The sequence below is a fragment of the Erinaceus europaeus genome, chromosome 6, assembly GCF_950295315.1.
Source record: "Erinaceus europaeus chromosome 6, mEriEur2.1, whole genome shotgun sequence".
NCBI lineage: Eukaryota > Metazoa > Chordata > Mammalia > Eulipotyphla > Erinaceidae > Erinaceus > Erinaceus europaeus.
The window spans coordinates 52,626,800-52,644,804 of record NC_080167.1 but is presented as its reverse complement, the minus strand read 5'-3'; the positions used below and the strand labels follow the sequence as shown (position 1 = coordinate 52,644,804).

The following is an 18,005-nucleotide window of genomic DNA, read 5'->3' as shown; positions in this document are numbered from 1 at the left end:
CTTAACTGACTATAAAGGAGAAATTTACAAGAATAAAAGCTATAAAGGCTTCCCCCCCCATAACTAGTGTGTAGTCAAAGGAAATCTTATTACAAATATAGAAGTTTGATATTCATTCAATTGTATGCAAAGTTTAGTTTTGTAGAAGAGACTTTTGTGAAATCCATAGCTTAAAATCATCATCCAGGACTAGGGAGAAAGAAAGTAAGGGCTATGCAAAAAGATTTTCATGCCTGAGGTACAAGATACCAGGTTCAACTCCCAGTACCACCATTAGCCAGAGCTGAGTGGTGCTCTGGTAATAAAAAGAAAAAAACCAAAAACACCATTCATTGACAGTTCTGTTCTTAGGCACACAATTTTATCAAACATTCAGCTCACATAATAACATGTCTAAAATGACTCATGGTGTTAAGTTTAGCAGCTACATTATGCCAAAAATGGTGGTCTGAGAGGTGGCGCAGTGGCTAAGGCACTAGGCTCTCAAGCATGAGGTCTTGAGTTCAATCCCCAGCAGCACATGTACCAGAGTGATGTCTGGGGTTCTTTCTCTCTCTCCTATCTTTCTCATTAATAAATAAAATCTTTTAAAAAAAGCAAAAAATGAAATAACCTGTTTATACAATAAGTATCTAGAATATAAATTCTTTTTAGTTATAATTATTAATAATCAACCATTGTCTAAAATTGTAAGGGTCAAAAGAAGTGCAGTCAGATGATGAGTGATTAAATTCCAAATGACTTTTGCAATCAGTCAGATTCGACAACCCTGCATATGGAGGCACACTGCATTTGTCCCGCCATAGGCTAACCCACAGTTGAGCTTGAGGCAGTGTGGTTCACTGATTTTGGAGCCATGGTTTTAAATCCTAGCTCTAAGTAACTGCTGTAGGTCCTTGGGCAACTTGCTTAAGTTCTCTGTGCTTCAGTTTCTTGGTCTGTGTTAATGAAGAGAATAGTACCACCTACTAGGTTTGTTGCAAGAACTAATAAGCTAATATATACAGTGCTTAGAATAGAATGTAGCACACGATAAATACTAGTATATATACATTGTTATATTTGCAAAAAAAAAAATTGCTTGTACCTGGTACTTTTTAGAGAATAGTCTTTGTGTTTGAATTACAGATTAATTAAAAAAAAAAAAATCTTGGCTTGATCTGGACCTGGAAGGTATGACAATGAATAAGGCATTAGACTATCAAGCATGAAATTCTGGAATTTTATTTGCCAAAGTAATGCTCTCTCTCCCTTTCTCTTTCCCTCCTCCTCTTTTGTATAGTGGTTATACAAAAGACTCATGCCAGTGGCTCCTAAGCCTTAGGGTCAGTCCCTACCACCATAAGCCAGAGCTGAGCAGTGCTGAATAAAGAAGGCTGTGGTCTGGGAGGTGGCGCAGTGGTAAAGCTTTGGACTCTCAAGCATGAGGTCTTGAGTTTGATCCCGGGCAGCACATGTGCCAGAGTGATATCTGGTTCTTTCTCCTCTTATCTTTCTCATAAATAAAATCTTAAAAAAAAAAAAAAAAAAAAAAGGCTGGGGAGATAGCTTAATGGTTACACAAGGGATTTTCATGCCTGCAGCACCAAAGGTTCAATCTCCAGCACCACCATAAGCCAGAGCTGAGTAGTGCTCTGGAAACAAGACAACAAAAAGCAAAGAAAAAAAAATAAAGGGGGCTGGGTAGTAGGGCACTGAATAAAACATACACACTGCCATGTACAAGAGCCCAGACTCAAGCCTCCAGTCCCTACCTGTGAGAGGGAAGCTTCATGAGAGGTAATCAGTGCTGCAGGTGTCTTATTTCTGCCTCTTACTCCCTTCTCCCTATTTTTCTCTGTCCTGTCAAATTAAAAGAAAAAAAAAGGTGCTGGGATTGGTAGAATTGTTGTGCAGGCACTGAGCCCCAATGATATTCTTAGTTGCAATAAAAAAAAAAAAGTAAATCTTAAAAAAATTTCTTTTTGACTTTTCTTATGGAAGCATTGATCTACTTTATAGTGTCTTTGATGTTGATGCAAAATTGAGCTTTGCTAAATATATTTACCCATATTTAGTCAAATGAAGTGAATAGCAACTTAAAAAGTTTCAAAGTCAATAAATCATTCACAAATACAAGTCTCAAGTTTAATCCCCGGCAGCACATATACTGTTAATGTGATGTCTGGTTCTTTCTCTCCTATCTTTCTCATTAATAAAAAAATTATGACTAATAAAAAAAATAAGACTGAAAATTGTATTTAAATCTGAGTTCTAAATTGCTATGGTTAGGGTTAGGGAGGTAGCATAGTGGTTTTAAAAGTTTCAGGGCTGGGGAGACAGCATAATGGTTATGCAAAAGACTTTCAAGCCTGAGGCTCCAAAGTCCCAGTTTCAGTCCCCAGCACCACCATAAGCCAGAGCTGAGCAGTGCTCTGATAGCTCTCTGTCTTTCTCTCTGTATGCCTCTTTCACTAGAAATAAATAAAATATTAAAAAAAAAGTTTCAAAGTCCACAGCCCAGAAGTGGCAGAGTAGCACTGTATTTGTAAGCATGAGTTCCTGAGTTTAATTCACGGCATTACATATGCTCTCCTCATTTGCTAATAAATTAAAAAAAAAAAAAAAAAACCAAAACTTTTTTTAAAAAAGCTTTGAAGTCAACAAATTTTTAGATCTTCTTAGGACTTTACTATAAAGAGTTACATTTTAAAATTTACAAGTGCCAATTCTAATGAATTACTAATGGATGTTCATTGAAAAATGACTGTCAATTTGCCATTACATATGCTTTTATTCATATTCAAGTTTATATTTCTAAGCTATGCCAGTGACACCTTTTTCTCAAACCTGAAATGCTCATGTATTTGCATGTATCTGTTACTGAGGTCAAAAGGAAACTTTTCAAAAATATAAACCTTATGTGTACATTATTTACTATGTGATAAGTTGAACATACCTCTCCAACATATTCCATGACAAAACTCATTCGTTTAATCTTCACAAGAGTTTTTACACCCCAGCCACAGCCATTGCTAGTTCGAAAGATACAAAGTGAATATGGAGTGCCTTTTTGTACAATCCTATTGGGACAATCTGGTCCACATTGACACCTTGAGTTGCATTCATAAATAGGGGTACCAGGTGGGATTTTAATTTGCTGGTTTTTATTATAAGCCAAAGTAACTCCAGCTTCAGCAGGACAACATTTCTCAAAGAAGCAATCTGTGCATGAACAACCAAAGTTAGCTTCATTTACTAGGCTGATTCCAGGAGCTGGTTTGTATTCATTAATGTAGTAGAAGTCTGAAGGTGGTCCCTCTAAGTCAACAGTGTTTTCAACAAAGATCATTCCCTTATGATTCTTTCTTCTGTTGAGTTCATCTTGCCACCTCTGAAGAGCTATCCTTTGTTTAGCCTTCTTTACAATATACTCAGCAATGGCAGGTCTCAAAGTTTTGTTATTGTTTTTTAGAGTTATTGCTTTACCTTTCTTTACCTGAGATAAATAATTATGCTTGTCACTAGAGAATTGCTGTAGTAGTAATGGGCACTTGAGATTTTGCAAAGGTTCCCAAGTGTTTGTAGAATCTGGCCATCCTTTCCATTTTACAAGGTAATATTCTGTATCCTTGAAATTTAAAAGAAAATGCAAGTCAGATTATGACCATCATAGTTGCTTGAATTAACTATCTTTCCATAAAGTATCCATTATCATAATGTCACAAGTCTTTAGTAGAGCAAGTAAAAATTATAAAAGCAAACCACTATGTACTGTATAAAATATATATGTAGAGAAATTAGATGGCATGTTTATAACAAACTAAAGAGTTACACTTGGAAAAAAATGTACAAAATACATCAAAACAATGACTAAGCTGAACAAAAAGTATCTTCATCACAGAAAAAGGAAGTCCCAATATTAATCTATGACCTAGGTATGACTTACGTGTACAACACAGGTGTCAAAATTTTGAAAGTCATACTGTACACTGGATACCAGGGGAAGTTTTACTTCTCACTGTCATGGGCAGACATCCCTGGATATTCTGGAGACACAGTGTCCAGACAGCCATTCTGAATGGTATGCAGCTATCAAACAACTTAAAAGTAAATGTCTTATCAAAACTGCGATATGCTTTAATACATACTAAAACTGTAAGAGTTACAGGGTTGGAGACACCTTAGTGGTAGAGCACAGTTGTTGCATGAATGAGGTTCCAAGCTCAATCCCTAGCACAGCATATGCCAAAGCTAAGCAGTGCTCTAGTCTCTAGTAAAAACCAGCAGTGTTGTAAACAGAACCATACAAAATAACTCATTAGTAGAGCATACATTCACCATGCGTGAACACCAGTTTCAAGCCCCCAACAATATCTAGTAACTACATGCATCATGCATGGCACTGAGGAAAGTTCTATGAATAGGAAAATGGTAGTGCTGTGTTGTTTACCCTCCTTTTCTCTTTCAGCCTGAAATTAAAAACAAAGAACAAGCTCTGCCGGATACAGTGGAGTCAAGAAGGCACAAGACCCTGGTGACCCCATCTCCCTCAAAAGTAAAACATCTTAACTTTATATGGAATACATGTTTCAGTATTTTTTTTCTATTGGACTGAACATTACTGAAATCATCTTCACTTTAATGTAATTATCACAATATTTACAATTGTACATATGTAACTTTTATTGTACTGGGTTGCTAGGAAAGTCACAATGTATTTTCAATGTTTTTCTATGGAAAAAGGTGCCATGATTTCCTGACAACTCAATATTCCCACTAGAAAGCATGATTTTATAGGATCTTCACCTTATTTAGACCCACTCATGATTGGACTATGTAGCAGACACCAAAGTCATCAAAGTAGTCAACAATTTGTTTGGCTTTATATGTTAACTCTTTCAGCCACCAGGTTCCAGATGCTAGCATGATGCCAACCAGACTTCCCTAGACAAACAACTCCACCAATGTGTCCTGGAGCTCCAATTCCCCAGAGCCCCGCCCCACTAGGGAAAGAGGCAGGCTGGAGTATGGATCAACCTGCCAATGCACATGTTCAGCAGGGAAGCAATTACAGAAGCCAGACCTTCCACCTTCTGCATCCCACAATAACCTTGGGTCCATATTCCCAGAGGGTTAAAGAATAGGAAAGCTAGGAACAACAAAACAGACCCCCTTATGGGCACCCATAGAACCATGCCCTCAACTTGGATCAACAACAGTAGAGAATGTTGTCCATCCCTCAGAGGATGGATAACATACTCTATGCTACACCTGAGGAAGATGGGTCCTGATATTGGGGCAGCTTGGAATGTTCCTAGTCATGACCACAGAATGTGAGCTCAGATCTACAGGGATGCAGAGTTCACATAGGCTCCTAAGCTGAATATGGGCCCCAGACCACATCAAATTGATGGGGTTTACAGTAACCAATATTTATACCCCTTTCCCTTATTTGGCAGTTACTCTCTTCCCTGATCCAGGTTTCTGTTCCTTTTCTAGCCATGATATCATCTCCCCAGACAATAACTTGGATCCATCTACGTATCAGATTTCAGGCTCAGGGAAAAAAAAAAAACTAGTACAGCCACAGGCCCTTTGGAATATAAAATATGCCTACTAGCTATCTACAAAATGGAGGACCCCCCCAACTCTTCATTTGCACTATTCCAGCATTTAGGTTCATGATTAGTCAACAATTTGTTTGGCTTTGTATCTTAACTGTCTTTTCAGCCACCAGGTTCCAGATGCTAGCATGATGCCAACCAGACTTCCCTGGACAGACAACCCCACCAATATGTCCTGGAGCACCGATTCCCCAGAACCCCACCCAACTAGGGAAAGAGAGAGGCAGGCTGGGAGTATGGATGAACCTGTCAACACCCATGTTCAACGGGAAGCAATTACAGAAGCTGGACCTTCCATCCTCTGCATCCCACAATGACCTTGGATCCATACTCCCAGAGGGATAAAGAATAGGAAAGCTACCAAGGGAAGGGATGGGATACAGAGTTCTGGTGGTGGGAATTGTGTGGAGTTGTATCCCTCTTATCCTATGGTTTTGTTAGTGTTTCCTTTTTATAAAATAAATAAATAAATAAATGAACAATAGTCACCATAGATGAGAAGCAATTTGATTATTTGATTATCTGCCGTTGGCCACTAAGGTATCTGGATTCATATGCTCCTCCCCCAGAGATCTGATTATACTTTTTTCCCTTGAAGTTGGACAGTGTCACATTGGGTTTCTCTTAAAGAGGAAGTCAGGGGGAGTGGGCGTAGTGCAGCAGGTTAAGCACACGTGGCGCAAAGTGCAAGGACCCGCATAAGGATCCTGGTTCGAGCCCCTGGCTCCCCACCTACAGGGAAGTAGCTTCACAAACGGTGCAGCAGGTTTGTAGGTGTCTATCTTTCTCTCCCTCTGTCTTCCCCATCTCTTTACATTTCTCTCTCTCCTATCCAACAATGATGACAACAACAATAACTACAATAATAAAACAACAAGGGCAACAAAAGGGAATAAATAAATAATAAAAAAAATCTAAAAAAAAAAAAAAGTCGGGTCATGGACAGGGTTCAACCAAGTGGTACTCATGCTGTATCAGGTGAGGCTGAGGTTGTGAGTTAGATCCCTGACACCACGTGTTGAGAACAATGGACAGCACCAAGGGAACTCAATGGATGGGGGAGTGGTCCAGTGGTACCTCTTTCCCCACACCCACCATGGATATAAATGCATACGGCCCTTACTTCATTCCCCAGTGCCATACTTAGTAGACAAATGTAGACATTTATAAAACATAGTAACTTTGGCAAAATAGCCTAATATATCAGTAATATTTAAATTCTATTTTTAAGCTTATTTTTAAGCATATTTACTTTTAAAATTCAAAAAGATTATTCCCATTTTGAAAAATAGAAGATAACAGTAGATCAAAAAGATCGGCTTGACTTGAAAACCAAAATCAATTAACACCCTAAAATTTCTGACTGGGGAGACACATAATGGTTGTACAAAAGGACAATCATGCCTGAATCACTAAAGGTCCCAAGTTCCATTCCCATCATCCTATTAGCCAGAAACAAAACAAAAATACCCTAAAAATTCAATTAAAAGCCAAAAGTTTTAAAGCATCATATGTCGAGGATTCGACTTCCGGAGGCGGAGCTACGAGCAGCAGATGGCTTTCTCTCCTCTCCTCGCCTCTCCTCTCCTCTCCCAGATCAACTAGGAATACCAAAGGAGACCACCCGGACCGAAACAAGACAGGACTAGAATGACCACAGGAACCCAGTAAATCACCCGTGAGTACAAACACGAGTGGCTGGTGACAGAGAGGAGCGAGGGGCCTAAGGAGAGATTAAGTGACTGCTAACAGTTCAACAGTTTATCAGTGGAGACACCACCTCCAGTCTGCACCACAACAAGGGGACAGCTGAAGGGAGGAAAGGACTCCCCAGAGACTCACCAAGTACAACTCTGAGTCTCCATTGCTACTACCCTCAGAATCTGGAGCAGCAACAGGGAGGGACACCAGGGGACAGAGATCTAACCGGGAAACTCAGGAGAAGACCTATACCTCGGTGGCATAGCTGAGGGGCTGTGAAAGTCTCTTTGCATAACCACTGATTTATCTCTGCCACACCCTGCTTTATCTCTTGGTCAGGAGTCAGTGATTAGCTAAGAAGCCTATTGATAGTTTAAAAGCCCTCAGGCTCCCATAGCCTACAGGGAAGAAAAAAAAAGAGGCTTTTACACCACTGAGCTCCAACTCAGGGATTGAAAAAACTGTTAACATATATAAAATGGTTAAAACAACAAGAAAAAATATTGGAGACTCGAACCAGGACAAGAGTCCAGCTAAAAGTGCTCCAGAGGGTGAAGCACAAAACAACAAGTTCAACATCCAAACATTAGCTAAGGAAATAATAACAGGAGTGAGTAAAGAATTTGAAAAAAATGTAATCAGAAATACAGGAACAACAAATGAGAATATGGAAGAAAATTCTAATAATCTCATGGTTATTAGAGAGCTGAAAGCTGAAATTGCTGAGCTAAGAATGCAACTAGCTGAACAAGCTAAAACAGTATCAGAGCAGGGCAACAAAACAGATGAACTCCAGAAAGCAGTAGAGGGCAGAGAGAATAGAATCTATGAGGCTGAAAACAGAATTAGCAAGATTGAGGATGAATTAGAGACAACTAAAAAAGAAGTAAGAGATCTCAAAAAGAGATTAATACATGCTGAAAAGAACAACAGAGTCCTATGGGATGACTTCAAAAAAAACAATATACGCATTATTGGCTTACCAGAGGAAGAAAGAGAAGGAGAGGAAGAAAGCATTTTCCAGGCCATAGAAGCTGAAAACTTCTCTAGCCTAGACAACATCAAAGACATAAAGATTCAAGAAGCCCAGAGGTCCCAAACAGAATTAACCCAGACCTAAAGACACCAAGACATGTCATACTTAGAATGGAAAGGAATAAGGATAAAGAAAGGATCCTCAAGGCTGCAAGAGAAAAACAAAGAGTCACCTACAAAGGAAAACCCATAAGATTAGCAGCAGACTTCTCCATACAAACACTACAGGCCAAAAGAGAATCTATCAAGTGCTCAATGAGAAAGGCTTTCAGCTAAGAATACTATATACTGCTAGACTGCCATTCAGACTAGATGGAGGCATCAAAAGCTTCTCAGACAAGCAACAGTTGAAGGAATCAATCATCATCAAGCCTGCCCTGAAAGAAGTTCTGAAAGGTCTCCTATAAACAACCAGACCACCACAAATAGGACATATATCAAAACACTCTAAAATTCAACAAGAATGGCGTTAAAATATCTTCAATCTTTGATATCAATAAATGTCAATGGCCTGAATTCACCTATTAAAAGACACAGAGTAGGAAGATGGATCAGAAAACACAACCCAACAATATGTTGTCTATAGGAAACTCATCTAACTCAACAAGACAAACACAGACTTAAAGTGAAAGGATGGAAAACTATCATACAAGCCAATGGCCCACAAAAAAGGGCAGGAACAGCTATTCTCATATCTGACACAATAGACTTTAAAATAGGTAAGATTAAAAAAGATAGGAATGGACACTACTTAATGCTCAGAGGATCAGTCAATCAAGAGGACTTAACAATTATTAACATTGATGCATCCAATGAGATGCCATCTAAATACATCAAACTTTTACTGAAAGAGCTACAGCAATATATTAAAAGGAACACAATCATAGTAGAGGACTTCAACACCCCACTCTCTAAACTTGACAGATCATCCAGGCGGAAAATCAATAAAGACATAAGGGAGCTAAATGAAGAGATAGATAAACTAGAACTATTGGACAATTTCAGAGTCACTCATCCCAAGAAACTGGAATACACATTTTACTCAAATCCACATGGGTCATTCTCAAGGATAGACCATATGTTAGGCCACAAAGACAGCATCAGCCAATTCAAGAGCACTGAAATCATCCCAAGCATCTTCTCAGACCACAGTGGAATTAAACGAACACTTAACAATCAACAAAAGATTAGTAACAGTACCAAAATGTGGAAGCTCAACAGTACACTTCTTAACAACTTCTGGGTCAAAGAGGAAATCAAGGAAGAAATCAAAATGTTTCAAGAGTTCAATGAAAATGAAGACACAAGCTATCAAAATATTTGGGACACAGCTAAAGCAGTCCTAAGAGGGAAGTTCATAGCTATACAAGCACACATTAGTAAATAAGAAAAGGCACAAATAAACAGCCTGACTGCACATCTTAAAGACCTAGAACAACAACAACAAAGGAATCCTAAAGCAACCAGAAGGACAGAAATCACTAAAGTTAGGGCAGAAATAAATAACATTGAGAATAGGAAAACCATACAAAAGATCAACGAAAGTAAATGTTGGTTCTTCGAAAGAGTAAACAAAATCGACAAACCTTTAGCCAGACTCACAAAACAAAAAAGGGAGAAGACCCAAATAAATTGGATACTAAATGAAAGAGGAGATATCACAACAGACTCCGCAGAAATTCAACATATCATGTGAGGCTTCTATGAACAACTATATGCCACCAAACTAGAGAACCTGGAAGAAATGGACGATTTCCTAGATACCTACCAACTTCCAAAACTAAGTAAAGAGGAAGTGGATAACATGAACAGGCCCATCACAGCTAATGAAATGGAAACAGTTATCAAAAATCTCCCCAAAAATAAGGACCAGATGGTTTTACTAATGAATTCTATAAAACTTTCAAAGAAGAACTAATACCTCTACTTTTAAAAGTCTTCCAGAAGATTGAAGACACTGGAATACTCCCTGCCAGCTTCTATGAAGCCAACATCACCCTGATACCAAAAGCAGACAGGGACACAACCAAAAAAGAAAACTACAGACCAATATCTCTGATGAACATAGATGCGAAAATACTGAACAAAATTCTAGCCAACCGGATACAGCAGTATATCAAAAAGATTGTTCATCATGACCAAGTGGGGTTTATCCCAGACATGCAAGGTTGGTTTAATATACGTAAATCAATCAATGTGATCCACCACATCAACAAAAGCAAGACCAAAAACCACATGGTCATATCAATAGATGCAGAGAAAGCCTTTGACAAAATACAACATCCCTTTATGATCAAAACACTACAAAAAATGGGAATAGATAGAAAATTCCTGAAGATAGTGGAGTCCATATATAGCAAACCTACAGCCAACATCATACTCAATGGTGAAAAACTGGAAGCATTTCCCCTCAGATAAGGTACTAGACAGGGCTGCCGACTATCACCATTACTATTCAACATAGTGTTGGAAGTTCTTGCCATAGCAATCAGGCAGGAGCAAGGCATTAAAGGCATACAGATTGGAAGAGTAGAAGTCAAACTCTCCTTATTTGCAGATGACATGGAAAAACCTAAGGAATCCAGCAAGAAGCTTTTGGAAATCATCAGGCAATACAGTCAGGTGTCAGGCTACAAAATTAACATTCAAAAGTCAGTGGCATTCCTCTATGCAAACACTAAGTTAGAAGAAATTGAAATCCAGAAATCAGTTCCTTTTTCTATAGCAACAAAAGCAATAAAATATCTAGGAGTAAACCTAACCAAAGAAGTGAAAGACTTGTATACTGAAAATTATGAGTCACTACTCAAAGAAATTGAAAAAGACACAAAGAAGTGGAAAGATATTCCATGTTCATGGGTTGGAAGAATTAACATCATCAAAATGAATATATTACCCATAGCCATCTACAAATTTAATGCTATCCCCATCAAGATCCCAAGCACATTTTTTTGGAGAATAGAAAAAATGCTACAAATGTTTATCTGGAACCAGAAAAAACCTAGAATTGCCAAAACAATCTTGAGAAAAAAGAACAGAACCGGAGGCATCACACTCCCAGATCTCAAACTGTATTATAGGGCCATTGTCATCAAAACTGCTTGGTACTGGAACATGAATAGACACACTGACCAGTGGAATAGAATTGAGAGCCCAGAAATGAGGCCCCACACCTATGGACATCTAATCTTTGACAAAGGGGCCCAGACTATTACATGGGGAAAACAGAGTCTCTTCAACAAATGGTGTTGGAAACAATGGGTTGAAACATGCAGAAGAATGAAACTGAATCACTGTATTTCACCAAATACAAAAGTAAATTTCAAGTGGATCAAGGACTTGGATGTTAGACCAGAAACTATCAGATACTTAGAGGAAAATATTGGCAGAACTTTTTTCCGCATAAATTTTAAAGACATTTTCAATGAAACGAATCCAATTACAAGGAAGACTAAGGCAAGTATAAACCTATGGGACTACATCAAATTAAAAAGCTTCTTCACAGCAAAAGAAACCACTACCCAAACCAAGAGACCCCTCACAGAATGGGAGATCTTTACATGCCATATATCAGATAAGAGTTTAATAACCAACATATATAAAGAGCTTGCCAGACTCAACAACAAGACAACAAATAACCCCATCCAAAAATGGGGGGAGGACTTGGACAGAATATTCACCACAGAAGAGATCCAAAAGGCCGACAAACACATGAAAAAATGCTCTAAGTCTCTGATTGTCAGAGAAATGCAAATCAAGACAACAATGAGATATCACTTCACTCCTGTGAGAATGTCATACATCAGAAAAGGTAACAGCAGCTAATGCTGGAGATCGTGTGGGGTCAAAGGAACCCTCCTACACTGCTGGTGGGAATGTCAATTGGTCCAACCTCTGTGGAGAACAGTCTGGAGAACTCTCAGAAGGCTAGAAATGGACCTACCCTATGACCCTGCAATTCCTCTCCTGGGGATATATCCTAAGGAACCCAACACATCCATCCAAAAAGATCTGTGTACACATATGTTCTTGGCAGCACAATTTGTAATAGCCAAAACCTGGAAGCAACCCAGGTGTCCAACAACAGATGAGTGGCTGAGCAAGTTGTGGTATATATACACAATGGAATACTACTCAGCTGTAAAAAATGGTGACTTCACCGTTTTCAGCCGATCTTGGATGGACCTTGAAAAAATCATGTTGAGTGAAGTAAGTCAGAAACTGAAGGATGAATATGGGATGATCTCACTCTCAGGCCGAAGTTGAAAAACAAGATAAGAAAAGAAAACACAATTCGAACCTGAAATGGAATTGGAGTATTACACCAAAGTAAAAGACTCTGACTCTGGGGTGGGTGGGTGGGTGGGTGGGGAGAATACAGGTCCATGAGAGATGATGAATGACCTAGTGGGGGTTGTATTGTTAAATGGGAATCTGGGGAATGTTATGCATGTACAAACTATTGTATTTACTGTTGATTGTAAAACATTAATTCCCCAATAATGAAATAAATTATTTAAAAATAAAATAAAGTGTCATATGTCAGTTATCTTATTCTGATGTGCAATCAGCTTGATCACCCATCAAAAATGAGTATAGTCATGAAAATGATCCACTAACCATTCCTGCATAATTAGAAATGCAAAATAAGAACTTCTTTAAAATGTTTTTATATTTATTTATTTTTTCCCTTTTGTTGCCCTTGTGTTATTGTTGTAGTTATTATTGTTGTTACTGATGTCATCATTGTTGGATAGGACAGAGAAACAGAGAGGAGGGGAAAACAGGGGGAGAGAAAAGATAGACACCTGCAGACCTGCTTCACTGCTTGTGAAGTGACTCTCCTGCAGACGGGGAGCCAGGGTCTCGAACTAGGATCCTTAAGCCGGTCCTTGCACTTTGCGCCACCTGTGCTTAACCCGGTGTGCTACCACCCGACTCCCAAGAATTTCTTTTTTTTTTTTCTTTTTTATTTAAGAAAGGATTAATTAACAAAACCATAGGGTAGGAGGGGTACAACCCCACACAATTCCCACCGCCCAATCTCCATATCCCACCCCCTCCCCCGATAGCTTTCCCATTCTCTATCCCTCTGGGAGCATGGACCCAGGGTCATTGTGGGTTGCAGAAGGTAGAAGGTCTGGCTTCTGTAATTGCTTCCCCACTGAACATGGGCGTTGACTGGTCGGTCCATACTCCCAGTCTGCCTCTCTCTTTCCCTAGTAGGGTGGGTCTCTGGGGAAGCTGAGCTCCAGGACACATTGGTGGGGTCTTCAATCCAGGGAAGTCTGGCCGGTATCCTGATGACACCTGGAACCTGGTGACTGAAAAGAGAGTTAACATACAAAGCCAACAAATTGTTGAGCAATCATGGACCCAAAGCTTGGAAAAGTGGAGAGGAAGTATTAGGGAGGTACTCACTGCAAACTCTAGTATACTTCTGCTTTCTTACTTTGGTGCCATACTCCAAACTCAGTCAATTTCTGCTTTGCGTTTCTACTTCTTTTTTTTTTTTTTTTTTTAACATGCATAACATTCCCCAGATTTTCTTAAGGACAGTTCCCCACCCTCAATGTCTGGCTTAAATTCAAATGTTTTAGATAAGTTTGGTTACTTAGGGAGGATGATGAGGTAAGTCATCAGCAGTAAAATTTCACTGCAAAAAGAAGACAATAATGTGTAAAGTAGTAATGCAAGGCAATATATTTTTTAAGTGGCAAAGCAAATAAGACAATAAATATCACGAGACTAGAGGAAAGTCAATATAGGTTAGGCAACCAGAAAAGGGCACAGAGGAAGTAGAAAATCTACAACATGAAATTTTTATAGGATTTATTAGCTAAGGGGCAGGGTAGGCATCATGAAAAATATGAGCTAAAGCTTAGAGCTGAGATTTGCATGAAGGAGCCAGGAATCAATGAAGAGATAGACTTGGCTCAATTTAAAGCTTAGAATAATAAAGTGAGAGTTGAAACTGTCATATCGAGGAAAGAGTAAATTTCAGACAGCCATGAACAGGTGGCTGAGGCATCTGAACTTTACTGTAGGCCAATCACTTCTACAGTTCTTAGAAATAAAGAGTTTTTGTGGGAAACTTAAGTAAGTACAAATATATCAGACTCCATCTTGTTCAGTAGGGACAGTATCACCAATCACCTAACAGCCACTACCACAATTCTAACCTTCATTTTACCTAACCTTTCCAAAGGATCTGATGTCACAAATTTCCATTCTTAGTCACTTTCTGCCTTTTTTGCCAAGACCACTTCACAGGCCAATCAATCATTTAACACAGATGATCAGGGCTCAGTCTGTGGCCCTTTTCCCAAAACAAAATGTCTGCCCCTTTTGAAAATCTGGGGGTGGAGGGTAGGCAGTGGTGTATCCAGTTGAGTGCACATTACTATGTGCACAGCGATAGAGCCTCCCCACTCCACCTGCGGGGGAGGGAGGGATGACACCCCACATGCTTCACAAGGGGTGAAATCAGGTCTGCAGGTGTCTATCTTTCGACCTCTTCCCTGTCAATTTCCTTCTGTCCTATCAAATAAAACGGGAGGAGGAGGAGAAAGGAAACAGCTCAACTGGTAGAACATCAGACTTGCATTGCCTGGAATTTAGGATTTGATTCCAGGCACCAGATGTACTAGATGGCTTAACTTTCTGCCTCATGTGAAATTCTCTCATATGTAATAAGTTCTTTAAAAAAAAAAAAACCCAACTTATGCACCTTCCCCCGACATATGTCATATTTATAATATCCTGGGCAATTTCATGATACTTGAATTCCAGGTTAAGAATTCTTGCTGAAAAAGTTCTCTGGGAAATCTTGTCATTCTAAAAGTTTTAATTACATGCTCAGTAACTCTGCAGTCTGCAGTAACTCTATGTATCCGATACCCTAGTGGATGTCCAACAAATTCTTAAATCAATCCACATAGACCTCACCCATTTTCTTCCTAAATTATTTTTTGTTTATTTCCCATCCTGGAGACTAACCTGTAGTCTAGTCACACAAGCACAAGCCAGAAGGTCAATCCTGATTCTTCCCTCTCTTCAACTCATCACCAAATTTTCTATAGGTTCCTCTTCCTGTTCTGGTTATCTCAGGTCCTCAATTTCTGCCTGACTTATTCTCCAAACTGGTTTCCTTGTCTCCAGCTTGACAAGTCTTTCGATCACCCTCCCTTATTAAAATGTATTTTTTTTAAAATGCGAGACAACAAAACCAAAAACACATTAGTCACACTTTTCTTGCTTAATGTCTTCTCTACTGCCCAAAGACATTAAGTTCAGATGTCACAAAGAAAGTCATTGGGGGGTAGGGGTGGGGGGTGGAGGGGTTGGAATGGTGTTAGTATACACTCTTATTAACTTATAGTCTCATATCACTAATATGAGGGGAAAAATGGATCAAATGTTTCAAAGTTTTTGATGCGTAGACCATAGCTCTGAGTATATGTTCCTTCAATCTAAGCAGTTAGAACTTCAAAGTAGTAATCAAATTAAAATTTTTAAATATTTATTTATTTATTTTCCCTTTGTTTTTGCCCTTGTTTTATTGTTGTAGTCATTATTGTTGTTATTGATGCCTTCGTTGTTGGATAGGACAGAAAGAAATGGAGAGAGGAGGGGGAGACAGGGAGAGAGAAAGATAGACACCTGCAGACCTGCTTCACCGCTTGTGAAGTGACTCCCCTGCAGGTGGGGAGCCGGGGGCTTGAACTGAGACCCTTATGCCGGTCCTTGTGCTTTGCGCCACCTGCACTTAACCGCTGCGCTACCGCCCGATTCCCTCAAATTAAATTTTAAAAGGGTCCACCTGCATATTAGATGTCAGGCTCAGGCAAAAATTAGTAAGGTCATGGACCCCTTGGAATATACCTAAAATAGACCTACTGACTTTTCCAAAATGGAGACCCTAAACCTTCATCTGCAATATTCTTGCCTTTATGTTCATGATTAGTCAATTTGTTCTGCTTTGTATCTTAACTTTTTTTCAGTCACCAAGTTCCAGATGCTACCATGATGCCAACCTGACTTCCCTACCAATGTGTCCTGAAACCTCACTTCTCCAGATCCCTGCCCCACTAGGGAGACAGACACAGGCTGGGAGTATGGATCGACCTGCCAATGCCCATGTTCAGTGGAGAAGCAACTACAGAAGCCAGACCTTCCACCTTCTGCACCTCATAATGATCCTGGGTCTATACTCCCAGATTTTATTTATTTATTCATGAAGATAGAAGGAAAGAGAAAGAACCAGACATCATCATTCACAGTACATGTGCTGCCGGGGATTGAACTCTGGACCTCATGCTTGAGAATTCAATGCTTTATCCACTGTGCCTGTAGTTATTATTGTTGTTATTGATGTTGTTGTTGGATAGGACAGAGAGAAATCGAGAGAGAAGGGGAAGACAGAGAGGGGGAGAGAAAGGTAGACACCTGCAGACCTGCTTCACTGTTTGTGAAGCGACTCTCCTGCAGGTGGGGAGTCAGAGGCTGGAACCGGGATCCTTAAGCTGGTCCTTGCGCTTTGCGCCACATGTGCTTAACCCACTGTGCTACCGCTTGACTCCCCATCTGAACCATTTTTAATCTCAAAATGCGGGAAGCAATGGAATAATTTAGTGCCAGAACCAAGCACAACTGGTACTGGAAGAGTTTTAGGTGCTGTATGTCTTTTCCTTTGTCTCTTTATTTGAAAAAGCTGGCCTGAAGCCCCAGTGATGATACAAAATCCAAACAACCTAGAGACAGCAATCAAAGATCTCTTAGTATTCATGGTCAGCTGCTGTCTCAAAACTTCTATCTTCCCTCAGCTATTTGCTTTACCCTAAGTTCTGAAATAATATATTCAGCATTACTGGTAGAACAGCCAGATGTGGCTGTGAAAATATCAGTGTTCCATGGGAACACACTTTGAGAGTACTATGTTCAGTGGGAAGAACAGTTGGATTTTCAGGCTATTAACTGATAGGTGTAGGATTTCTGAGACCTGGTTAAAAACTCAGTACAGTTTTAGAGGTCACAATTATCTAAGCACTTTAGTAAGTTAAAGTTTTGGCTGGTCTGGGACGTGGCATAGTGGGTAAAACGTTAGACTCTCAAGCATGAAGTCCCAAGGTTGATCCCTGCCATCACATGTGCTAGAGTGATGCTCTGTTTTCTCTCCTCTGTCTCCCTCATCCCACCCCCAAAATCTTAAGAAAATAAAGCTGTGGGCATATCTCTTAGTTTACTAAGAATGAAGTCTCATCCATGTTCACAGGGTTTCTTATTATTCAACAACAGCAAAATAAGTATGTTATCAAAGAGTACTAAGTTTGGCAGCAAATGTTATTTGCTGAATGGGTGACAAGCAAAAACACTACCAGAAAAATGACATGCCATGGAATCAGTATTTTCTCCTATTTTCCAAGCTATTTCAGACCTCCTCTGCTCTGCTCAAGGTCTCTACCCATTATCTTATTTTCAGTAACACAGTTTAGTCTTTGTTCATGAAGAGGAAACAGAAGCCAATGATCATAAATTCTTTACTTTCCAATCTTCCATTAACATGTAACTAGAGTTGATGGGTGCAAACATCATCAATTATTCCTCCTTTTCCATCTCTTTTTCTCTTCCGTGTCTGTTCAGGATCAATTGGACATTGCCTGT

General features: G+C 39.4%; 1 protein-coding gene across 2 annotated transcripts in view; it reads right to left on the bottom strand.

Annotated features, from left to right (window-relative positions):
• SUV39H2 (SUV39H2 histone lysine methyltransferase) overlaps positions 1–18,005 on the bottom strand; it is a 38,098-nt gene that overhangs the window by 3,637 nt on the left and 16,456 nt on the right. Inside the window, exon 3 of one of the 2 annotated variants that reach the window (XM_007532075.3) lies at positions 3,479–3,610. In XM_007532075.3, the coding sequence (XP_007532137.1) occupies positions 3,479–3,610 (132 nt within the window). Of the gene's footprint in view, positions 1–2,938; positions 3,611–18,005 lie in introns of both variants that reach the window. The other variant, XM_007532074.3, reaches the window with a different exon arrangement.